The 23,791-nt window shown below is 45.6% G+C and overlaps 6 protein-coding genes and 1 non-coding gene across 8 annotated transcripts; 1 reads left to right on the top strand and 6 right to left on the bottom strand.

Moving 5' to 3' along the window:
* Positions 1-1,192: 1,192 nt before the first annotated feature.
* LOC100841413 (coatomer subunit alpha-3) lies at positions 1,193-6,192 on the bottom strand. The gene is made up of 3 exons (XM_003564619.4): positions 5,761-6,192; positions 4,649-5,143; positions 1,193-4,448 (listed from the first exon to the last, which is right to left on the bottom strand). The coding sequence occupies exons 1-3, from the start codon at positions 5,966-5,968 to the stop codon at positions 1,492-1,494; spliced, it is 3,660 nt and encodes a 1,219-aa protein (XP_003564667.1). The 5' UTR covers positions 5,969-6,192; the 3' UTR covers positions 1,193-1,491.
* Positions 6,193-7,151: 959 nt separating this feature from the next.
* LOC100841716 (hevamine-A) lies at positions 7,152-8,412 on the bottom strand. Its single transcript, XM_003564620.3, has one exon. The coding sequence runs from the start codon at positions 8,203-8,205 to the stop codon at positions 7,315-7,317; it is 891 nt and encodes a 296-aa protein (XP_003564668.1). The 5' UTR covers positions 8,206-8,412; the 3' UTR covers positions 7,152-7,314.
* Positions 8,413-11,393: 2,981 nt separating this feature from the next.
* LOC100832032 (acidic endochitinase) lies at positions 11,394-12,705 on the top strand. Its single transcript, XM_003567238.4, has 2 exons — positions 11,394-12,012; positions 12,087-12,705. The coding sequence occupies exons 1-2, from the start codon at positions 11,522-11,524 to the stop codon at positions 12,487-12,489; spliced, it is 894 nt and encodes a 297-aa protein (XP_003567286.1). The 5' UTR covers positions 11,394-11,521; the 3' UTR covers positions 12,490-12,705.
* A 1,182-nt stretch (positions 12,706-13,887) lies between these two features.
* Positions 13,888-15,204, bottom strand: LOC100841113 (acidic endochitinase). Its single transcript, XM_003564618.4, has 2 exons — positions 14,622-15,204; positions 13,888-14,534 (listed from the first exon to the last, which is right to left on the bottom strand). The coding sequence occupies exons 1-2, from the start codon at positions 15,110-15,112 to the stop codon at positions 14,132-14,134; spliced, it is 894 nt and encodes a 297-aa protein (XP_003564666.1). The 5' UTR covers positions 15,113-15,204; the 3' UTR covers positions 13,888-14,131.
* Positions 15,205-15,623: 419 nt separating this feature from the next.
* LOC100840807 (60S ribosomal protein L10a-1) lies at positions 15,624-19,251 on the bottom strand. Its single transcript, XM_003564617.4, has 6 exons — positions 19,032-19,251; positions 18,918-18,947; positions 17,912-18,131; positions 17,485-17,650; positions 16,027-16,232; positions 15,624-15,929 (listed from the first exon to the last, which is right to left on the bottom strand). The coding sequence occupies exons 2-6, from the start codon at positions 18,920-18,922 to the stop codon at positions 15,876-15,878; spliced, it is 651 nt and encodes a 216-aa protein (XP_003564665.1). The 5' UTR covers positions 18,923-18,947; positions 19,032-19,251; the 3' UTR covers positions 15,624-15,875.
* LOC112271216 lies at positions 16,907-16,999 on the bottom strand. Its single transcript, XR_002964210.1, has one exon. It is a non-coding gene; the product is annotated as a small nucleolar RNA snoR26 (small nucleolar RNA).
* Positions 19,252-19,317: 66 nt separating the features above from the next.
* Positions 19,318-23,767, bottom strand: LOC100831727 (cell division protein FtsZ homolog 2-2, chloroplastic). Of its 2 annotated transcripts, none has more exons than XM_010234292.3 (8): positions 23,526-23,767; positions 22,436-23,081; positions 21,901-22,200; positions 21,461-21,551; positions 21,020-21,144; positions 20,681-20,773; positions 20,464-20,529; positions 19,318-19,709 (listed from the first exon to the last, which is right to left on the bottom strand). In XM_010234292.3, exons 2-8 carry the CDS (start codon positions 23,063-23,065, stop codon positions 19,584-19,586), a joined length of 1,431 nt encoding a protein of 476 aa, XP_010232594.1. In that variant the 5' UTR covers positions 23,066-23,081; positions 23,526-23,767; the 3' UTR covers positions 19,318-19,583. The 2 variants fall into 2 exon arrangements, with proteins under 2 accessions (XP_010232594.1, XP_010232593.1); XM_010234291.3 differs by having other exon boundaries at positions 19,318-19,718; positions 23,526-23,766.
* Positions 23,768-23,791: the final 24 nt, after the last annotated feature.

The following is a 23,791-nucleotide window of genomic DNA, read 5'->3' as shown; positions in this document are numbered from 1 at the left end:
CATACTAAATTGTTTTTTCGCTGCTAGTAAATGCAATTGAGTTTGGACTTAAATTTTACACACACATAAAACATCACTTCTCCAATATATTTAATTACTTTGAGAATATTTTGAACTTTTTACAATGGTTTTCAGTGGTTTTTTTACCATAAAGGTGGTTTTCACGGATATGTCACATATATTTAACCACATTTAGTATGAATATATTTAACTATATTTCTTTTTATTTTTTATTTTTCTATATGTAAGTCGTTTGACTTTTAGTTAGGTATCAGTTGATTACTTTGTCTTTGGATCTATTTGGTGGTTTAAGATTTGCACGAACAATGGAGATGAGAGAGGATAACGTCCAGATATTAATCCAACAACTATAGCACCATCGACTAAGATTTAAGCCTTTACTTATAAATCGAGCAGCTAAGATGTGTTAGGCCTGCCGACATAGGGAGATGCACAAGAGCAAAACACGATAAAAAATTTCATATCATACACGATTTATATGCCGACATAGGGTGTACCTCGCAGGCCCTTTTACGCAACAAACAGAGTTGGAGGTCAGAGACCTTTGGGCTGACTTGAGAGTTACCGTAGTAAAGATTCAAGACGACATATCCGATGAAAACCCACCTCCAATGCAAACTATCATAGTACGTCACTAAATAAAAACATATGGCTCGGATCAAAGGCGAAAATCCCACTTTTGAATGTCCTTAAATCTGGTCCGGAAAATCACGGCTCGGATCAAAGGCGAAAATCCTACTTTTGAATGTCCTTAAATCTGGTCCGGAAAATCTGAAGGCGTCAATATAATAGAACAGTAATCAAGTCTGGTGATCAAAATGGTGTCTCCTTCCATTCAAGCGCAAAGGCTAGATAGGAATGTCAGAATACACGCGAAGAAGGCTGGACACAGGAAGGTGTCCACTCTCTTTTGGGGTTGGGAGGTCCGAAACATCCTGCAATAATAAAAAGAGAAGATTGAGAAGCATTACAGTTCTATCTTGCTGCTGCTTTTGACCAACACATAACAATTGTTAATGTATGTATTGCTGGAGTCCAGTGTGGAATTGAATCTTCGTCACAGCAGAATAGCTGATGTTGCCGTCAATAAACCCTCGAATCTTCTACAGGCTTGCTTATCAACAAAATGCAATGAGGAGAAACAATTAACAGCAACCAAACACAAAGCAACTCTCAGTAAAGGAGAAACAATAAAGATCAGCCATACGTACGCAAATATGGTACAAGATATAGTGCAATCTCAATTAAATACATCATTTTGTCCTAATAGGAACTGTTCAAAATCCTACAGCATTTTACCACCGCCGCATGACACTAAAATAAGGACAAAGACGAATAAACGACGCAAGACAACCAATTACTATACTTATTCCTCACAACTTGGTAATTAAATCCCTGGTAGAGTATAACGACAACAGTCTTCGCACTGGACTTACAAACTTGGTCACAAGGTGAAGCCACCATCACCACTCATCTCGATTGTGTAGGAGAGCATAGGAGTCCTGAAGCATCTGCTCCAACCACCGAAAGCTCACATATGCTGCAAAGCTGACCTTCTACGGAGGGCACAAACCGAGACGCACAATATGGGCAGGAAACATCCTTCTGCCCACGGTATATTGGAACAAAGGTTGCTCCACACACAACAAATGGATTTCTGAAGTCATAGTTCAGCTGATGCCCATCTTTCCTGTCACCGCAAGCCTGCAGAACTTGCCGAGCCTTCTTTGCCTGGGCCTCATTTGGGCTGTTCTCCAGAAGCATTCGCGCAAAGTTCGCTGCCGTGGCGTAGTTTCCACCCTTGAAGCAAAGACCCATGGCACTGGTGAGGACAAGACGCATATGAACCTTCTGCAGCTTGCAGTTAGTGAAGTATGCAGCCAACTCCTGTTGGCGTGTCGCGTCATCTTTCAGCTCCTTCCTTTTGACTTCCATCTTAAGACCAAGAACATATTCTCTCACTATCTCAATGAGCTCCTTCACTTCATCAACTTCTCTCCGCGAGTCCACAACAAGGAGTGGAATGGTGTAGAGGATGTTAAGAAACTGCCTCAGTGCTTCTGGGAATTTACCCTCGGTTGTGGCTTTATATGCAGCCTTAAGCTTGTCGTCCATTTGTGAGAAGCTAAACACGAGTGCAGGTGGGCCCCTCACATTGGGACTAGCAGATTCACTCCAGCCCTTCTCAACAGCAACAGGTATAACTGGAGCACTTGCAAATGCACGCAGAAAGGTATGACTGCCCATATGTGCATCAAGAAACAAGGCTTTCAGAGGAGCAAAGTTCCTTATGCCCAACTGGCGGCTAAGCAATCGCATTGCAGTGTCATAATTCCCAGCTGCAGCATGCTCTCCAGCAAGAGATGATTTCTGAGTCCAAATTTGGCTGACAGGCATGCCTGGTGTAGGAACCACAAACAAAGCAGAACGGGACGGACCTGTAGCTTTTGGTGTCTCTGCCTCAGGTGGTAATTCCAGGTCCTCAAGGTCCCAGCCACCTTCCTCTTCTCCATCCTCTTCATTTGTCCCATTTTCCTCAACATGGACAGTTATATCTCCATTTTCAACCACATTACTTACATCAACAATTTCAAGGTCTTCATCCCCCCAGTCACCACCAGCATCTTCATAGTCTTCATCCTGCTCTGCCCTACCAGTAGCATCTAGTCCACCCTCAAAAATACCTCGCATCACCCTCAACAATGGCCAATCACCACAAGCCGTGAGAGGTGCGGGAGGAATTAAAAGTGATCTACCTTTTCCTTCAGGCAGAGAAGGCACATTTTCTCCCAATTCACTAGCAAGCCTATCGGCAATTTCAGTGAGCCCATGAGTGGCTGCAGTTACATAGGCAAGAGGTACCTGTCCAGCACTCTCCAATATCTCAACTCTTTTCCTAACATCCCCAAGATACAATGCATTGTGAAACTGGCCCATCAAATTGTTGTTCTGTCCAGCTATCTTAGACATAAAGCCCACCTTGTCCAAGTAACCAGTTAGCAGATAAAGAAAAGCAAGCCTGTCAAAATTCTTTGTTCTCTGGTATGCATATTCAACAATACCAACATTTCCCTGTCTCAGAGCCTCAATTCCCAACCTGTACCAGTGATCCTTGTCATCAAGCTCTTTTGCTGAAGCAACAGCAATTTGAATGTTCCCGCTCTCAAGAGCCAGGTTAAATCTGGTTTTCTCATCTTTCACAAAGTGTAGAGCAACTTCTGGAAACCCTTTCTGTTGCAGGTAAGAAATGACCGCTTGCCCACACAGCTGCGAGCTCTTGATCATGCTCATAACATGATCGTAGCGTTTCCGTAGAAGGGCCAGCTTGAAAATGTATTCAGATGCATCAACCATAATTATCTTGTTCTTTCCATCACGATCCAGAGAGCAAATGTTGTTCCCCGCAACTCTGGTTATGTAAATAGGAACATCAACAGTTCTGATAATACCACTGTCCCCATTAGGAAGGCAATACTTGATATGGTTCAGAGTGGAATATATGAACACACCATTTTCATCCCAGGCACCACTCTTTACACGTATGGTTTCATGAAGTGTGCAGCGATGGACAAGCTTCTTGTTTGCAATGACTACGGCATGCTTGCTGAGCAATGCAACAGACTCCATATCACTGGACCAAACCACATACTTAACAGCAGATACCTGGAGTTCACCAATAACAAGCCGCTGCTGCAGATCAAAGATGGCCACCCTGTCTTCGGCTTTGCACAATACGTTACCAGTTCCAGCATAGTAAATAGCGTCAGTTGCAATAGGTACTGGAGTTTTCTTCACAATCTCATTCTTAAGACTCTTCACCAAAACCTGGTTGCTGCTCTTCTCCAAGACTGCAAACCGGTTGCGTGCTATGAAAACTGCAGAACCACCAGCTCCTTTCTTCGTGTCCTGCAAGTAATCAGCCCTACCAGCAGAGTCCTTTGGAACAATATAAAGCTCGTATGAGCCCCCATCCACATCAGAGCAGATCAAGACAGCATTCTCAGTTGGGCTGTGTGACAACGTCCTTGGTGACTGATTCAAGCTGACTGATCCAGGCCTTCTTATCGGAGCCACCTGGACCTCTTTCTGTGTCGAGTACTCATAGAAACGGAGGAAGCGATCCTTCACATAGAACACTGTATCGCCACTTACGGAGAAAGCAGGGCGTTCCCTCTCCAACTTAAACACAATCATGCCACTATCATGACCAGCGGCAAGAAGATTCATTTCAGGGTGAGCAGCAAGGATCCAGAAGCGGTCATGCTCTCGCCTGAATGTCTGGATACCAGTTCTCTTCGTTGCATCCCACACGCGAATGCTTTTGTCTTCCGAGTTGGATACGATGATGTCTTGCTTCGCGTGGAACAATACACATGACACATTATTCATGTGACCCCTCAGAGTATCAACCTCCCACGCCTTTGTATCTGTTCATAAACATGTAAGCTAAGAAAACTACAAGATAGAATATGCATTCTAATATTCAGGAAACAGCAAGATAAAACATGTTTTTTAACAGATTCAAAAAGATGGGAACAGTGACATTATTTGGTTTGACATATGAATGCTTTTTGAGTAGCATGCAGCAAAAAAAAAAGTGAAGTTGAGAAGCGATTCATTGTGTTACCATTCATTCTCCACAGTTTCACTTGCCGGTCATCTGCCCCAGAAACGATAAGTGGCAGTGTGGGATGAAATGAAGCCCAATTGACCCCACGGTCATGACCCTCCAAGACATACTTGACAACAGCATCAATGCCTCCAAACAGATCAGTGTTCATCTGCGTGAGACGCATAATGTCATCCGCTGGGGAGGCCGACTTCTTCCTGAGTGCCCCAATATCCCACACGCGGACAGTCTGATCCAGAGATGCTGACACGACCAGGTCCTCCTTGGGATGGAAGGAAGCACACATGACATAGTGATTATGCCCTGTCAACACCGCCACACATGTACGTGACTGCCAATTCCAAATACGGATTGTCTGGTCATCGCTAGCACTCACGATCCATGGATGCTCGTCATGGAACTGGACAGTGCGGATGTAATCAAGGTGACCATGGAGCGTGAAGAGGCAGCGGTGTGTCTTGTAGTTCCACACCTTAATCTTGTAATCATCACCTGTGACACATCAAAATATGAGCGTCTCAGAAAGTATCAGCTGCCTATGAGATGGCTCGAGCAACCACAGTCAAATATTAGGATTATAAAGTGAACAGGAACTTGCTCACACTTTTTAGGATTTGAATTACATGAAACATAGTAAAACTTGCTTGCAAGTTGCAACACTGCTAAAAAGTATAAACTACATCTGTAGCCAACAAGACAATCACAATTGGGCTGTTTCTGGGTTCATCATATGATGAGTTGGCTGGCAGGTACCTCGAACTTTGTCAGGACTTGGAATCGCATGAAATATATTCCAAACTATTTTGCAACACTGCTGAATAGAAACGAGATCAATGACTAATCAGATCTATTCTCGCTCTTGTTTAGTCATTAGATACCGGAGATGTTACTGCAAGTACAATTAGAGTCAGTGTTTGTGGGTTCATATGGATGACAAGTTGAGATTGGTTGGCGCCATCTAACAGCTCGATCGGAGTGAAGCGGGCCATTTTGATTTGATCGAAGCAGTGCAACAACTACTAGTAAGGAAGCATTCATAATCGCCAGATCCAGGGCGAGAAAAGGCAGGGATCAAAGGAGGGAGGGAGAGAGAGATGTTGGTAGCGTACCTCCAGATACGAAGAGCGGCTGCGTCTTGTGGAAGTGGACACCGCGTACGGGCCCGTCGTGCTCGTCGAAGCGGTCGAGGAGCGTGCCCATGCGGTAGTCCCACATCTGGACGACCCCGCTGTGGAGACTGGCGAGGATCCATGGGCGGCGCGGGTGGAAGGCGAGGCCCTTGACGCGGTTGCTCTTGGTCTCGAACTTGGTCAGCATCTCGCCCCCGCCGCCGCCTTGGACGGCCAGCCCTTCCTCTCCACTCCGGCGATGGCACACCCCCTAAACCCACCCACCGGCTCGAGAGAGGGAGAAGGAAGGAGGGTAACGTACTGTCCAATGTCCTTGCCGACGGCGAGGACGCCACAGATTTGTGACGGTACAAGGCTAAGATCTCAAGAGAAACCGGGAGCAGGAAGAGAGAAAAGGGGATCGATCGATCGGAAACAAGAGCCTCTCTTCTTCATTCGCTGGTCTGGTTTCAACCGTTACAAGGCCCAACAACAGGCCCACGGCCCGCTACTGACGATTGACGCTTTCCAGCTTCAGTTTACGCTTTCCCGTTGTCTTGCGCTGTGACAGTATCATCATTTTTTTTTTGAATCTTCTGTGACAGTATCATCATACTGACGCTACTGCCCCTCGAGAGCCAGCGAGTTCTCAACTCCACATGCCGGTGCATCAGGGAGTACATGGCGCCATGGCAGTAATCTTCCCAAAGTAGCAGATGTCGCCGGTACAGAAGTTCAAGTCTGCCGGTGCATCAGGGAAGGGATCAGGCAGTACTTGAAGATGAGCTGCCTGTCCAGGTCCTTCAGGATCTCTTCAGGAACCACATGTCCTGTTGATTGGTCCAGTGGTTCAGTCAATAAACTGAAAATTGGAGTGTGTTCTGGAATATATATATACACTCCGTACTGTATATGTTTTTGTCTAGAATACACCGTTCTGCAATAAATACATGTTATTGTTTTTTTCTGGAGTATGTTGTTTTAACTGAGAAACATGGAAAACAGAGATGGACCTGACTACTACCCACAAGCAATTGCAGTTGGTAAGCTGCATGCATGGCCAAGTTTTGCCACAGTAGAAAATGGCCCAAACTACTTCGATGGCAATTTGGGGGGTATGGCCTACTAAACCATTTTCGGTTTAAGCATATAGTTGAAGTATCGCCTGATTAAAACTCTCGCACGCATGGCTGATGTTCACCGTATCGGAATGATATTTTGCCTTTTCTCATACAGGAACCAAGATGAGCTGCAGAAGTAGATCTGGACAATTATCTAGTCCGTTGACCCGAGACTTCTGGGGGTTATCAGTTATCACCAGATCGCCGCAAATCGTGGCACTCACACTTCTCCGCGGACCGGTTGACCGGCAGAAAAAAGGAGACATGGAGTGTTCTCAACTCGTACAATACTGAGTATTATTTTTGCCAATATCAAATAATCCTGCCATCTTATTCGTGTTCACCTTGTCTTCCTGCACAGGACACCATCTTACACGGCGCATGCAGCACTATCACCATCGCAACAAACACGTCGGCTCACAAAGGGAGGGAATCACACGCTGGACTTGACCTTATCGCTGAACCCCGTCTGCTCATCGTAGAACCTCGACCACAGCATGATCCCGCCATACTTCTTGGACTTCTTCACCACCGGCAGCACCTGCGACACAAGGTCGCCGGCCTCCACGAAGCCGCTCCCGGCGGCGTCGGGCGCGGCCGGGAGCCCGAGGAACACCTGCCTCGCCGGGATGGCCGCCCACTTCTCCCACGCGCGCGCCAGGTTGCCCACGCCGCCGGCCTTGGTGTACTGGCACGGCGGGTTGTTGTAGAACTGCACCCACACGTAGTCGAACAGCCCCGTGCCCAGCGCCGTGCCCAGCGACGCGTCCGGGAACGGGCACTGCGGCGCCGCCGTCAGCACCACGGCCCTGGAGTACGCCTTGAGGAACCTGGCCAGGTCGTCCCAGTGCGCGCTCCCGCCGCTCTCGATGTCGAAGTCGACGCCGTCCAGCACGGCGTCCCCGAGCGGCCTCGCCGACGCCTTGCCGCCGAGGTAGGTGTTCCAGAGGTAGGCGGCGACCTGGCGGGCGTCGTCGCGGGACGAGAGGCCGTAGCTGCCGACGCCGCCGCCGATGGAGAGCATGACCTTGATGCCCATGCGCTGGCAGGCCTTGACGTCGGCGCCCACGAAGGCGCAGGAGCCGGTGGACGCCGGGTCGCAGTGGCCCGCCAGGTTCAGCAGCGGCGTCTGGCCCTTGCCGAAGGTGAAGAGGAAGGCCACGTTCACGAACTTGTAGTTGCCCGTCGCGCACGCCTGCGCCAGCGTGCCCTCGTTGCCGTTCTGGCCCCAGTAGATCGCGATGCCGCCGCCGCCGGCGCACGCTCCGGCGGCCAGTGAGGCCAGAGAGAGCAACAACACTCCCGGGAACAGCCTGCTCGCCATCTTGATATCTTGGTGAAGACACGTGAATATTGTTCTGGTATGCTTACGAAGGTTCTTGGTGCATATATAGGGCCTGAACCCAGCTGGATGCGCAGCGACGACGCAGCAGCTTCGTTCTACGATTGGGCATCTCCATTGGTCTGACTTTTCTAAGATTTGTTAGGTCTGCTCCGCCTTCGCAAATTGACTGGGCATTGGCAAAGTTCAAAGATGTTATCATGGCAATCAGGGCGTTGCCAATTAATATGATTATCCGCGCACGACAGATCATGGTGTCGGCAGTGGTTTGACCCATGTGAACTGGTCGTCGTTTTGAAAAGCAGCTTCCACTTATCTCGCGTCCAATAATGTTCTCGCGATGCGAGGGCATGCAGCCATGCACCTCCCCCGTTCTCTTGTAAAATCGCTTCCATTTGGTGAAAGTTTCGGTCCGTGTGAGACCGGTGCTGGCGTCTAGTGCGGTGTTAATATGACCAAATTAGTTCGTGTCGATGTCTTTGCCAGTCTAAATCGTTAAAATTGGTTGCAAAGCTTCAATCAAATCTGAAATCTGACTTGTTGTAGTAAAATAAAACTCTTATATGGGCCGGACTGTAAATCCTACGTGACGACGACCAAGTCAACATATCGCAAGCGCAAGTCAAAACGTCTACATGACGCGGTCAATCCTACGTGGCGGAGGAAGACTAGTCAATGAGTCAAGCCTCTCATGACATGATCAAGGGGCCAAATGAGCTAGAGTGGGGGGCAAGAAAAGTGAGAGGAGGGCCATGGACCAAGCCTTACTTTTCTCACATGGTGCACACAAAAGTTATGGACCAAAAGAGTTACTTTTCTCCTTTTGCCCCCACTTTTCTCTCTCCCTCAAGGGTAGCCATGATCATTTGTCATGAACCTCTAGGCTATAAATACCCCCCATGGGGGCATGTATCACTCACTCTCATTTGAATAAACTCAAGGGAAGAGGGCTAGAGCCTCTTGCAAAGAGCTCTAGTTTCGAGATCCGAGAAGACGGGTTCGGCCCGGACTCGAAGGAGAAGGGGTTGAGTTAGAGTTCCGAGGGTATCCTAACCTCGATACTTGGAAAGACGCGTTCGGTCCAAGTACGAGGCGGCCCCGACGAACCTCTCGCCTAAAGGTGTCTTGGGAAGATCCGCTCGGCCCAAGCCCTTGGCTAACAACCCCCTCGAAGCTTTTCCTAACATAGGATTAAGTCACACCCGCAGGGGCGACCGAACCTATTCAAAAAATATCGACGTGTCAACTTGTCCAAAATGTACGGCGACCTTCGCTATAAGGCCGGCGTACACGTCCTACATTTATAACCGTACTTGTGCCATCGAGCGTTGACACCCCTTACTCTAATTGTTGTCGAGAATAACAACATGACTATTTTGTTCAACTCCACACTCTATTGCGTTGAACATCACTAAGTTAACATAAAGGTTAGAGCAAATTCAGAAAATCATAATTTTTGGGACAGTCATATCAGCGAAACACACGTATCGCAAAACTGTCAGTAAAACGCATATTTTGAGCCAGTTTGTCTAAGTAGCCCAGAACCGAGTTGTTTTGGCGGTTTCACATGGGGCCCAGCGGTTCGGATGTCACGCTACTATCGACCCGACCCGGTCCGTTAATCCGCGATCAAACCCCAGACCAAAAGAAGTAGAAGAAGGGCGGGGGTTTGGTCTATTAAACCCCAACCCGCGATTAAACCCCTGACCGAGGTTTTTTGCTGCAACGGTTGAATGTCCCATGATCATGACTTAAATCTGATCGGACGGCTCCCCTAATGCATGCCATAATGTGACACATAAGTCGTTTAAAATCCAATCGAAATGAGCAACATTGATGCCCTGAAATCGGTCTAACATACGCTCTCCTGTTTTGTTGCGAACTTGCGAGACAAAAAAGCACGTGAAATATTTCGTTTTCAGTGGTGCCCGTCAGGAGATAAGAATTCTAACAACAACTTGCAAAACCTCTCGCAATCAATCCAGGAATTCAGCCCGTGAAGTGGACAAGCTCGGAACTGTTCGATGAACAAAATGACGTCCTGTGACTGGGGGCCTGGGGCCACATCTCCGTACTACATTACTACTCCGGCCGGTAGGCTGAAAAGCACCATGGCTAAACTCGACGATTAAAAACTTTCAGGGCGGGGCTGAAGACAAACTGGATTAAACGCATTAGTGTGCTCCTGGACGGAGGATTAGACAATCGGCCGAATGAATTGGGTGTTTACGTGTTTTTGTGTGCTCAACCCAATTCACAACTTGACGAAAGCTATGTGTATTTGGATAATGTCAAGCGCACAAGGCCACCAGCAACTGAAAAATTGCAGGGAAAGGGTTGGTCGCATGACGAACATGATTGGCCATATTGGAAAATTATGTAGTCTGAACAAATCGATAGTGCTGCTAATTATTTTTCAGTAAGAAAGAAAGCGTCATTGAATTAGTCATTTTGGTCCACATGCATTGAGCTCTCAGTATTTCCTAATTTATTGCAGATTGCTACTCGTAAGAATTGTGTCATTTTCTCCCATCATTACCAATTTACCAGCCCGTCAGCAGTAAAATGCAGGTGTACTAGACGGTTCAGTTTTGAACTTGGCCGTAAATTTCTTGTGTTGATATGTAGTTGGGAAATCACGAAATAACGAGAATTTGCTTTACGAATAAGTATGAAATGGTCTTAAGTTTACATAATATAGCCCACGCGCTATTAGATTAACACTTGGTCATAAAACATGCATTTAGACAGTCAAAATAGGTTCTAGTTTGCAGCGAACGGAGCTCTTAGTGCTTACTACTCCAAAATGATCTTATACTGTATTCGAAGGAGATCTGGTAGCAAGCTGTAATGTTTAAAACAACATGACCCACCAGACAATACAGAACGGGACATCGGAGCAGTTTCTGTGGCACGTATTGTTGATGCTTCGGTTGAGTACGGTGGTCCGGCCGTCAGTCCGGGTGATTTCAGTTCAGATTCTTAGCTTTACTTAACCGCAACCCCTCATGTTGCTGTAAAAAAAAAAATGGTAAATTCAGTTCCGATTTCGGCGAAAAGAAAAACAGTTCAGATTCAGGTTCGTATGAGCCACGGCACGAAAGCTACCAGAAATCCTCCATGTCTCCGTGCTGCTACTTTCAACAGCCACGAACCACTATAAAAGGCCAACAACTTACGCAATACCCATCTCAACTCAAAAACACAAAGCACATCACTCACTTTTGGCACTCTAAAACCCATCGATCATCCCTAGTAGTACCATCTAGATTGGCGCGCTCCAAGTTAAAACCGAGCCATGGCGACCCGAGGTCTCTCCCCCTTCCAGCTCATTGCCTTCCTCCTCGTAGGTCTCCTGGCCACGTGCCACGCCGGCAGCATCGCCGTGTACTGGGGCCAGAACGACGGCGAGGCGTCGCTGGCCGAGACGTGCGCGTCGGGGAACTACGAGTTCGTCATCCTGGCTTTCCTCCCCACGTTCGGCAAGGGCCAGACGCCTGAGCTGAACCTCGCCAGCCACTGCGACCCTTCGTCGGGCGGCTGCAGAGGCCAGAGCAAGGACATCAGCTCGTGCCAGCGCCGCGGCGTCAAGGTGCTCCTCTCCATCGGCGGCGGCGACGGGAGCTACGGCCTCTCCTCCCCCGGCGACGCCCGGCAGGTCGCCATGTACCTCTGGAACAACTACCTGGGCGGCTCCTCCTCCTCCCGGCCCCTCGGCGACGCCGTGCTCGACGGCATCGACTTCGACATCGAGCTCGGCGGCGTCAAGTTCTGGAACGACCTCGCCAGGTAATTAAAACTCTAGCTCGCTTACTACTCATGGTTGAAGTGAGCCACTCAATTTGGGTACTACGTGTTCTCAGGGACCTGAAGAACTTGGGCAAGAACGGCGGCAAGGAGGTGCTGCTGAGCGCGGCGCCGCAGTGCCCGTTCCCGGACGAGTGGGACGGCGGCGCGATCAACACGGGGCTGTTCGACTTCGTGTGGGTGCAGTTCTACAACAACGAGGAGTGCCAGTTCAGCGCGGGGCGGGGCGCGTTCCTTGACGCGTGGAAGAAATGGGAGTCTGTCCCCGCGGGGAAGATCTACCTGGGGCTGCCGGCCGCCAAGGACGCCGCGGGCACCGGGTTCGTGCCCGCCGCCGAGCTCACGTCGCGCGTGCTCCCGCTCATCAAGGGCTCGCCCAAGTACGGCGGCGTCATGCTGTGGTCCAAGTTCTACGACGACCGCACCGGCTACAGCGACGCCATCAAAAGCCAAGTGTGATTCTCCGGCGATATATGCATTGTGTTACATGCATGTGCGAGTGCGATGTCGTTTGGTGGTATTTCATTGTTGTGCTTGTATTTTTGTGTGCGTATTCTTTGTCCATATGTCTCGTGTCTCGAAGTGTTGCTACATCCATGCATGTATGGAAGTGTATCAATATCACTGTATCACGGTATAAAGAATTCAGAATAATAGAAGTGCTATTTTACGTTATATCACGGATCCAATATCCAATATGGATCATCGATCCATTTTCTTTGAGATTAATTGATACTCCTCCGTTTCTAATTAAAGGAAGTCCTTGGTTTGATCCAAGTCAAGCTTCTTCAAGTTTGACCAAATTTATAAAAAAAATCTACCAAAATCTATAACTTAAAATTAGTTTCATTAAATATGTAGTTATGTATATTTTCATAGTATAATCATCTGATATTGTTGATCTTAGTAGATTTTTCTATAAATATGACAAAAATTCTTGAAGAAGTTTGACTTAGGACAAACATATGATTTTTTATATTTAAGAACCGAGGGAGTACTCCTTAATACTCCAATATGAATGTATGTAGTTCCATCTAAAAAAAAGGAGTATCTAGGTAAAATCATAATCTATCGGCGGAAACGAGTTGGTTTGTAGTTTCTCCAAAACTCAACTAGAATATGATATATGCACTTAAGTTTTTGCGAATTTATAAAATGTCACTCTCATCATTTGAAAAATGCAATTGTAATGGTGCCCCATTGAAGTGGCATTTTTCGAAGAATCTGCATATTTGCATTGGGATTTTTTTAAAGATGAAAATTCCAGCCACATTTTTTGGATGTGTGGGAAATGCAATGGCATCTTTTGAATTCACATGAATTGCAGTGACGTATATCAAATTAACCCCCCCCTCCCTAAAACCACTAGTTTTGGGGCTAGTTGTTGCTCACAACTATCACGGTTGGTTGTATTTTTACACCAAACGTGATAGTGGGGCCCACCTATCAGGTCCAGCGTGCAATGGGGCACTGGGGTGGGCAATGAGGTGATTGAGATTGGACGGGCCCACCTATCTAGTCTAGTGTCGCAACGGGACCCCGGGACACTAAGGCAATAAAGATTTTGGGGCTAGTCATCGCTCACAGTTCTCGCAGTTGGTCGTGTTTTGACATCAAATGTGAGAGTGGACTTGAAAGTAGTTATTTCTTCGTCAACGATCGTAGCCATTTGATTAAGATTTTTTTTTCATCTTGTATGAATCTTGCGTGATTCTCAATAATTAGATCGGATGGTTGTTAACATCGACTTAGAAAATAGTTATTTCTTGGTTATCTTGTAAGTGCAAAATCGGTCCTTAAAAAAAAGGTTGGTAAAACCGGACAATTAAAAACTGTTTTTCCTCAACACGCAGGGGCTTAGCAACTGAAGTGTCTGTCGCTCACTTCTTTATTACGCTGAATCGCTCATACAGTGATACACTTCCACACAGGCATGGATGTAGCAACACTTCGAGGCGCATGTACAAAGAATACGCACACAAAAAATATACAAGTACAAAGAAGAAATCCCTTCAAACAATATCACATACTTACACAGATACACACATCCAACACATGGCCGGGACGAAACATGCACTCCTGATGAGATGCAGGGAACGGATCACACATGGCTCTTGATGGCGTCGCTGTAGCCGGTGCGGTCGTCGTAGAACTTGGACCACAGCATGACGCCGCCGTACTTGGGCGAGCCCTTGATGAGCGGCAGCACGCGCGAGTTGAGCTCGGCGGCGGGCACGAACCCGGTGCCTGCGGCGTCCTTGGCGGCCGGCAGTCCGAGGAAGATCTTCCCCGCGGGGACCGACACCCACTTCTTCCACGCGTCCATGAACGCGCCCTTCCCCGCGCTGAACTGGCACTCCTCGTTGTTGTAGAACTGCACCCACACGTAGTCGAACAGCCCCGTGCTGATCGCGCCGCCGTCCCACTCGTCCGGGAACGGGCATTGCGGCGCCGCGCTCAGCAGCACCTCCTTGCCGCCGTTCTTGCCCAAGTTTTTCAGGTCCCTGAGGACACATAAAAATTGAGTGGTTCATACAAGTCATCACTGCTACTTCAACCATGGGTAGTAAGCTAGCTAGAGTTTTAATTACCTGGCGAGGTCGTTCCAGAACTTGGCGCCGCCTTGCTCGATGTCGAAGTCGATGCCGTCGAGCACGGCGTCGCCGAGGGGGCGGGAGGAGGAGGAGCCGCCCAGGTAGTTGTTCCAGAGGTACATGGCGACCTGGCGGGCGTCTCCGGGGGAGGAGAGGCCGTAGCTCCCGTCGCCGCCGCCGATGGAGAGGAGCACCTTGACGCCACGGCGCTGGCACGAGCTGATGTCCTTGCTCTGGCCTCTGCAGCCGCCCGACGAAGGGTCGCAGTGGCTGGCGAGGTTCAGCTCAGGCGTCTGGCCCTTGCCGAACGTGGGGAGGAAAGCCAGGATGACGAACTCGTAGTTCCCCGACGCGCACGTCTCGGCCAGCGACGCCTCGCCGTCGTTCTGGCCCCAGTACACGGCGATGCTGCCGGCGTGGCAGGTGGCCAGGAGAGCTACGAGGAGGGTGGCGATGAGCAGGAAGGGAGTGAGACCTCGGGTTGCCATGGCTCGATTTGAACTTAGGACCCGCCGAGGTAGCAGGTAATTGAAGAAATGTGGCTAGCTGCTAGAGGAATGTGCTCTGCTCTGTGTTGTTGTGGCTACTGCGCAAGTTCGCGATTTATAGTGCGTCGTTGCTGGTAATACTCCGTGCAGGCTATTGCGTAATGTGCTTTGTGTAGCGGATAAAGTAAGCAAGACGACCGCCGTTGCTCACCCGCATCGGACCTTCGTGCCGTGACTGCCGTGTGCCTCATCCGCACATCTGAACTGAGTTTACCGCCAGTGGTAAGTAATGCCAAACTGCCGAAGTCGGAACTGAGATCACCTGGACTGATAAAGTTTTCATCTCGGTTTTGCAAATGGCAAACGCACCACCGTGCTCAACCGAAACACCACAGTACGTGCGACTAAAACTGTCGAAATAACGTACCGCGCGTAGAGGATCCGACGGGACTCGGTTTAAATTATGTGGCTACCCAGAAGCACAAATTCAAACGGGCATACCCAAAAGAAATCAGATTAACCTCAGAGACAGATCTAATACTTAAGTGAGAAGCACAAAAGAGTATAGCCATGATGTCTTAGAGCGAGCTCAATAGCTAAGTGTCGTGAGTCCCACAGAACAGATAAACACATCTCAGTACAAGACAGAATAATTCGCACTGCATAATTCTCACTTGATGCACGAAAATTGGATCTCTGAATATAAAAAAGCTCCCAAGTAGTCAAACTCCTCGAATTTCTAGAGACCTAAACAGATGATGGCTTAGAACAACCGGTGCATCTTGCCCATTGTGCTCTTGAGGTACAAGCATCTCACCTGCAAAAAGGTAAAGCTTAGTCGATGATCAAATAACCAATAGCCAAAGGTGTGAACAATGAACCCTGTACAGGCAAGGCAGAGAACTATTACATACATTTTGCCAGTTCTTCTTCAATAGAGAGACAAGGAAATTCACACTCATTTGCACATTCTGGAAGATTTGCTTCTCATCCATACCACAGTGGCCAACGGCCACACCCATGCAAAGAACCTTTTTCAGCTGGAACTTCACAGTAGCCTTGGTCTCGTTAACCTTGGATTCGAGGGACTCCTGATGAGACACCAAAGTTGGGAATTTCCCTGCAGTTGATTATCATGTAAGAACAGGTAAAAAGGTGGCAACATAAAGGTTCAGTTACCAGTACTAGGCTACTAGTCCACATAGATTGCAAGTTCTGCATCATATAAACAAAACATAGGACATGCCAAAAAGCTACTCCCTCTCACCGGTATTACTTGTCTCAAATTTGCTCAAATACGGATGTATCTATGTGTAAAAAGCATCTAGATACATGTAATATTTCGACAAGTAATTCTGGCCGGAGGGAGTAGTAGATATGCACCCATCATTGTTTCCAAACTTTAAATGAAGCCAAGAACAAAGAAGAGGTCAAAAGAAAGCCATGCTCCAGTAACAAGTATAATTATAACTACTTACGAAGAGGTATGGGATAGTTGATAAAACATCAGTGACATATGGATTGGAGCTATCACTAAACCCTAATGTCACAAACCAACAAGTCCTATTCATTAGTAAGTACATTTGCTTTAAAATTCATGATCTTTGAAGAGATGGAAAAACCTAACAGAGAATTTGAAGCCTATGTCTTCATTCAATTGATGCAGGTAGACAACACTTACCAATCATAGATACAAAGGCTTGCAGAAAGATAACGAAATACTGTTCTATTGAACAAGGAATTTCTAGCATTTGGGGATAAAAGAGTTTGCAGATGAGAAAATATGAAACAGAAGTGCATCTCAGAATATTATCCCCAATGATTTCTTCACTGGTAACTTCCCTCAAAGTGCAAGGATGATTAGAGGAAACACATCACTGATGCTTTTAAAATTTAAAACATTTGAAAAAAAAATTGTGCCCCCAAGATAGAGATGCCATGTCATGTTACTAAGACTTCTACACAATGCGTTCCTCAGTTGAAAATAGATGTCTTGAGCAATCAAAGAGGCACTTAGATAAACAGATTTTATCTTTACCGACTCAATTAACGTGCTAAGATTGCATAACACAATAGCAGAAGGCAAGGATGGAAGGGTTTATCTCATCATGTGTCCGAGTTTATTAACTGCCACTAGTGTACAAATCTGTTAACATGGAAGTTTGCTTAATAAAGTGACAACAAAATTGTTTTATTTACTGAAGCATAAAATTTAATTTGATCTAAGTTCTTAAAAATTCAGTAAAACCAATACAAGAGTGAGTATGTTTATTTAGCAGCTAATAACTGCAAGTACTCCAGTTTAGCAGACATGAATTCCAATCACACCAAAGGTCTATTTAAATGCAACACATGGAACAAGAAATACTTGCCTGCCTTATTAAGACCAGGTCCAAGAAGTCGAGGAATCTGCTTAATGATGGCCTCAGATGCGAGGAAAGCATGATATTTCTTTGCAAGCTTCTTGACTAGCTTCTTGTTTTTGTTCATCTTCTTGAGGGATTCCACATCCATACAGTCTAGGCCCAATTTCCCTGCCTTCATTCAACATGGATAACCAAAGGTAAAACAGAAATCCTAGACTTCTTTTACTATGAGCATTCAATTAAACTAGAGCTTACAAAATTATAGATAAGAAAAAACTACCTTTGCATGTAAAACCTATTGGTATATTTAGGGTTTTGAGAGATAACGACTCATTCACTAAAAAATGAATTCATTATGATCACATTTGTCACGCATAGGACAGGAAATTGATTCTGGATAAGTGAATACAAAATTGATGCAAGCATATTGTACCTCTTCAACGTGCTGGGCATCACCAAGCATGCAAACCCTCATCTTTGGGCGAGGGATGTGAGGTAGCTTAACAGAACCACTGAAACGTTTATCCTTTTGGGGGTCATAGTTCTTCAGTCCAATCTGCAGCTCAATGGTTTCAATGAACTTGCGCTGCTTGTCACGAGAGTTAGTGGTAATACTTGTGATTGCCTCCCTCAGGGCTTCGCTCTGCAACTTACTGAAGTATGCAAGAATGACCAGTTAATTGCCTGATAGAGCGGTTAATGAGGTTATGTTGCATCTGTAAAGGTGCCACTAAAAAATGTGCTGTGTTATGCTTCAGAGTCCAGACTGCAAATTCTTAGGCACAATATTTTTCACAAAAAGAAATGGAGGGAAGTAGCCTAGTAGACAACATTCAGCAATAGCAATGACCAAGTCTGTTTAAAGTTCAGCTGCTTAAGTGGAACAAAATCTCAAAGTCAAAACAATTGAAGATCTAAACTAAAGCACCAGAGGAACTGATCTGAAAGGCCATCTTACTTAAGAATGTAAACCACACAGGCATACTAGACATCACCCTTAGCTTCAATAAATAAGAGAATTTTGCAAGAGCGCCTTTATCCCCAAAAAAAGGTGTGCTCCCGCTACAAAGCATATACAGTTTGCTAGGAATTCATATTAAGGGCGCAATCCATGATATCTAATTTGATGCACTCTACAACGTAATGTACCATGTAATAAAGATCTAAATAACGAATCAGCGGTTACTCGAGCCAAATCACATGGGTAAACCAGCAAGCTTCCTGATTAAACGACAGCCGCATCAAAGATATCAAACACAACGCAGTATGGAAGACAAATTCGCGCCTAGGTAATCGGCGAGCCGGCAGAACACTAAACACAGGGGAATAGACCGCAAAGCAATCTGTCTAGGACCAATGCTGACTGTGGACTTCTCTAGGTTCTCACACATGCAACACGCAACTAGTACAATTGGACTCGAGAAGAAGGGTGTCTGTACCTCATGGCGCCGGCGGTGGGAGCACTGTTCCTGCGCAGAGAGGGTAGGAGACAGGATGAGACGGAATGCACGACCGTGTTAAGTACGAAGAGAGAGGGAGGAGAGGTTGCTTACCGCGACGAGGCAGGGGAGGGAAGGCGGCGCGACGGAGTGGAAACCCTAGAGACCTCTTTTAAATGGGATGCCCCGAGGAACCTAAACCCTAACACTCGTGCGAGGGGAGCGAAGAGATGGGCTGTGTGGGCTTGAACGTTATTGGAGCCCACGTAGCTTGTTAGTGGGCTGTAATTTCCTTTCTCTGTAACGGTTTTGGTAAGATTGCATAGAGCTTTCCTTCACGAAAAGAACAAAGAAAGAACTGCTGGATACATTTTTCCATGAAATCAAACTTATTTCACTCTTACAGTAAAAAAATCACTCAATGACATTATGAAATTACTTGTTCAGTGAAAGTGTACACCGGTATATAACATGACAAAGGTAGTCGATGTTAGTCGCATGATTTTACAGGAGGATGCATCCACACGTGATAACACCGGTCCATCATTGGATGGATCATCCCAGCACACATGCTACATTCCTAAATCAGATCGGCTCGGAGCAACCGAGCACGAAAAATACGGCCAAACAGAAAAATGAGGATGGGCCATCATTGAACCCTTCCTTTCAGCCTTTCGAGAACCTTGGACGTCCATTCCGCCGCAGGAACTCTGGAATTTCTATTGCATGACCTTCATTGCGTGCTGACGAAGAAAAATGACTAGTCTGCCTCCGATTATTATCCCCACTTGGCTGTGATCCCTTCAAGTTCAGCTCAGGGTAAGTAGATATGACATAGATAAACTAAGTGGTTATTTAAGTTCCTTGATGAGAATGGTGTGTGTATTTTTTTTCTCTCGAACAGAATGGTTTTTGTATTTGGATGTTCATCAATCACGCGTGGAGAAAAAGAAACCAAACAGTCTGACATTAAACGAATATATTCATGATGAAACAGTTTACTATCTCCGTCCTAAATATAAGATGTTCTAGCTTTGTCATACGTCAAAGTTCTTCAAGATTGACCAAGTTTATAGGAAAATATACTAATATGTAGTACAATAGAAAATAAGTATACTATAAAAATATATATCATGACGGATTTAATAAAACTAATTTAGAGTTTTAGTGTTGGTAGATTTTTATATCAGGACAAAGCTAGAACATCTTATATTCTTTATCTTTACACTTATAAAGATCCGAGTTGGTGGTCGTGAGTTCACTCCAACAAGACTACCCATTAATGGCTACGGACTAATCTAATTGCCACTCATTTTATACGTGTCACCATCTTTTGACTATTCTTGATTGTTTTTTATGGCTTTCAAGATAAAAAAAATCAAAAATAATATTTTTAGATTATTCTTATTTATCAGAAATTTTAACAAATATGAGTTACAGATTCTTAATCTCGTAGCAAAGCACGGACATTTAGCTAGTTTGGGAACAGAGGGAGTAGCATATAACCATCAACAAAGATATAATTAACAATGGAAAGAACGAGCACCTGAACGGATTGACCCTCGTTCCCTTCTTGTCGCTTAAATCCGGTAGCAATCAATGTTATGCTCACCTGAATTAACATATCTGTGTTATGGTCATGTGCAATAGTTCTAATTTTGATCATTCAACATAACAGCCTTATTCGTTTGTCATTGTTTGTGCAGTAAGACTATGCAGAGCAGCTAGTTCTCCAAGAAAAACCGAATGTTGTGTTAACTAACTTGACCAGCATATGATGGGTCTATAACAGAGCCGAATATCAGATTTGCAGTAGGATCAACAAGATCATATATAACTTCAGCTGCTGCATTCACCTGAAAGTAAATCGATAACACTGGATTCAGTTCACGTTCACGTATAGTTAACTTCACACAGATATCCAATTGACCAAAATGTATTAAATTTTAAAGATCCATCAAAATATAAAATCACTAGAATAAAAAAGATAGGAGGAACTGCCCATCTTTGATCAAAGAGAAAACAAACTTTGATGGTGGGGATGTACACCCACACCCCCCTATCGTTCGTTTATATGCAGATAAAATACACATAAGCAATACCTCCATCAAGGTTAAATCATTTCCTCCAGTGATAGTCCAGACAATTCCTGTTGCTCTTTCAATGCCGATATCTAATAGTGGAGACTGTATGGCGTTCAGTGCAGCATCTCGGGCTCGTGTCTTACCTGCACATTGACCAATAATCCATCTTTTAAAGATTATTATTTTACTTGTGTCCTAAATATGCTTCGAGCTCTAACATCAGCACATATAGGATTCAACAGATTGATAAAAGAAGCAAAAGTTAAAGAGAAAACCATGATACAAATGCTACTGTTTCATTAAATAAATGTGGATGGAATTGATGCTGGTAAACCATTAGTAATCAGGAAAATACAAACAGAAAAGACATGAAAGAGATTGAAATTCAGTTTGTTCTACCTAAATGCAGATTTTGCTACTGGATTCCAAAAAGCATTAAAGATTACAATAACAAATAACCTGATGCTGTTCCTATTCCCATCAAGGATGAGCCTGCATCAGCCATAATCGATCTAACATCAGCAAAGTCAACATTAACCAAACCTGGCACCTGCCAAAAAGAAGAGAACACAAAAATAGAAGCCATCAGAGCTGGCACATCAGATGCAATTGTCTTGGTGGAATATATTCAGCAAGTGACAATAGATAGTACACAACAGTGCAATTCTATCCACTCATTCTTAACAAAGCATGAAACATGATCAATGAGAAAAATATCATGGAAGACTGTAAAAGGTACCTTCATCTAACAGTTCATGCACACTAGAAAAATCAACAGACGACTGAGTTCTGAGTTTTTCGCCTCAGTGCATCAGTTGTCTAATAATCTAATTACAGAGACATGGCAAATATTTCGATATATCACCTACATATAATAAAGAATTAATGTTGTATCTTACGGTGATTATATCTGAGATGCCACGAACACCCTGTCGGAGAATATCATCCACTAAATTAAATGCTTCTGTGACAGGAGCATTTGGGGAAACGGCAGTTAATAATTTGTCATTCGGAATTACAATGAGTGTATCAACATTGCTTCTCAAGGCTGCAATTCCTTCCTGCGCCTGAATTGCCCTTCTTCTTCCCTCAAATGAAAATGGAGTTGTCACAATTCCGACAGTTAGTATGCCCATTGACTTTGCAATCTGTGCAATTATCGGTGCACCACCAGTGCCCGTCCCTCCACCCATTCCTGCCTGAAAATCACATTTAAATTAACACTGTGTAAAACTAATGTGGTAAAGTTTATGGGAACTATGGCCTAATATAAACATCCAACTGAAGTAGTTATCAAAAACAGCAATATGCACATATAATATATTTGATTTTGCCTAGTTCCAATTGTCTACAAGAAATGACTGCCTCGATATTTGATTTTCTTTCTGCGGAGCTGCAAGGAAGAAAAAAACACATAAGCTTAAGTCGACTTACCGTCACAAAAACCATATCAGAACCAGAGAGTGCCTGTTCTATCAACTCCTGGCTCTCCTTTGCAGCATTCATGCCAATGTTTGGATTCCCACCAGCACCAAGACCTCTTGTCAGTTCCTGGCCAATATGCAACCTGTTTTCCATATCAACAGGGGACATGCTCAATGCTTGAAAGTCGGTATTCACTACCCAAAACTCTACCCCCTTCATGTAGCTTTCAATCATCCTGTTCACAGCATTAGAGCCACCACCCCCGACACCAATGACCTTAATACTTGCCTCGTTGTAGCTATATCTGACAGGAGTATCAACTAATCTTTCGACTGACTTCTCAACACTCTTTTCCTTACTCCGAACACTGATTGCACCATTACCTTCTCCATGCAGCAAGGAGATCTCGGGTTGGAGATCCAAGATGGCATCCTTTGTGCGGCGTGACCCGACTCGACGTGAACTTGCAGAGCACTCAAACTGATCAGGGCATGGAATGTTATTCCGGCTAATTAATCTTGACCTTCTCTGAAAGTGGCTTAAACTGACACCAAAAGGTGATTTTTCCGGTCTGTCCCCATAAGTGCCTAATGGGTATCCACAACTGGAAGCTGTGGAAAACACTACCTGTGTTGCCATCCTGTATTAGCAAGACCTGAAATTCACCAATGGCTGAAACTAGTAAATCAATTCCTTCTCCGTTAGAAACATCAAACACGTCAGTTTCTACACCCCAAAACTGCAGAGGGGTAATTACAAGTTACAACACCATCAACCGTGGAGTACCGGCACCGTGGCCGGTGGGCAACATTTACAGGTGATTGACAGAACAGGATACCCTATTTTTTTTATCCGAATTATTAGATTAAAGATGTACTCCGTAGTACAGTAACTTAGAGATTATCATTCTAAAAAACAAGGACCGGTTAATTTTGCAAATCTGTAGGAAAAAAATTACACAATGCAACTAATTTAAATTGTGAAACAAGACCAACTATCCCTCCTGATAAATTCGTATTCGCTCCTCCGCGAAAACTACTGAAATACAGGATAAATCCGTGTAGACCCGATGGATAGGTAGGAGGGGATGCAGGAATACCTATCAGATCTCGCGGGTGGCTGCGGAGCTCGAGGGGGGGGGGGGGGGGGGCAACACGCGGCAGACACCACGGGAAATGGACGGCGGCGAGCGTCAGTCACGGCCAACGGGAGCGTGAGGCGGGAGCGGTTGTCGATAGACCGAACGAGGCGGCCGGCGAGTCGGCGACGGGTTTAAGAAGGTTTTGGTTTTGTTAAGCCCCCCAGCAGTTCGACGGTGGGACTGTGGAACTGGTCAAGCCTGGTGGATTTTCTATTTTACGGCTT

The sequence above is a fragment of the Brachypodium distachyon genome, chromosome 2 (genome assembly GCF_000005505.3).
Source record: "Brachypodium distachyon strain Bd21 chromosome 2, Brachypodium_distachyon_v3.0, whole genome shotgun sequence".
Lineage (NCBI taxonomy): Eukaryota > Viridiplantae > Streptophyta > Magnoliopsida > Poales > Poaceae > Brachypodium > Brachypodium distachyon.
This window is presented reverse-complemented; position numbering and strand designations above follow the sequence as displayed.

Bases quoted from the DNA above. Each gene is read 5' to 3' on its own strand.
- LOC100841716 (XM_003564620.3), bottom strand. From the start codon at position 8,205: ATGGCGAGCAGGCTGTTCCCGGGAGTGTTGTTGCTCTCTCTGGCCTCA.
- LOC100832032 (XM_003567238.4), top strand. From the start codon at position 11,522: ATGGCGACCCGAGGTCTCTCCCCCTTCCAGCTCATTGCCTTCCTCCTC. The intron at 12,013-12,086 runs GTAATTAAAACT...ACGTGTTCTCAG, and splicing joins TTCTGGAACGACCTCGCCAG to GGACCTGAAGAACTTGGGCA.
- LOC100840807 (XM_003564617.4), bottom strand. The intron at 17,651-17,911 runs GTACAATATGCT...TGTTGAATGAAG, and splicing joins ATGCCCAGCACGTTGAAGAG to GCAGGGAAATTGGGCCTAGA. The intron at 15,930-16,026 runs GTATGTAATAGT...ACCTTTTTGCAG, and splicing joins TGAAGAAGAACTGGCAAAAT to GTGAGATGCTTGTACCTCAA.
- LOC100831727 (XM_010234291.3), bottom strand. From the start codon at position 23,065: ATGGCAACACAGGTAGTGTTTTCCACAGCTTCCAGTTGTGGATACCCA. The intron at 21,552-21,900 runs GTAAGATACAAC...TCTTTTTGGCAG, and splicing joins GCATCTCAGATATAATCACC to GTGCCAGGTTTGGTTAATGT. The intron at 20,530-20,680 runs GTTAGTTAACAC...ATGTTAATTCAG, and splicing joins ACCCATCATATGCTGGTCAA to GTGAGCATAACATTGATTGC.
- LOC100841113 (XM_003564618.4), bottom strand. From the start codon at position 15,112: ATGGCAACCCGAGGTCTCACTCCCTTCCTGCTCATCGCCACCCTCCTC. The intron at 14,535-14,621 runs GTAATTAAAACT...ATGTGTCCTCAG, and splicing joins TTCTGGAACGACCTCGCCAG to GGACCTGAAAAACTTGGGCA.
- LOC100841413 (XM_003564619.4), bottom strand. From the start codon at position 5,968: ATGCTGACCAAGTTCGAGACCAAGAGCAACCGCGTCAAGGGCCTCGCC. The intron at 5,144-5,760 runs GTACGCTACCAA...GATGTGTCACAG, and splicing joins GCCGCTCTTCGTATCTGGAG to GTGATGATTACAAGATTAAG. The intron at 4,449-4,648 runs GTAACACAATGA...GTTTATGAACAG, and splicing joins GAAACTGTGGAGAATGAATG to ATACAAAGGCGTGGGAGGTT.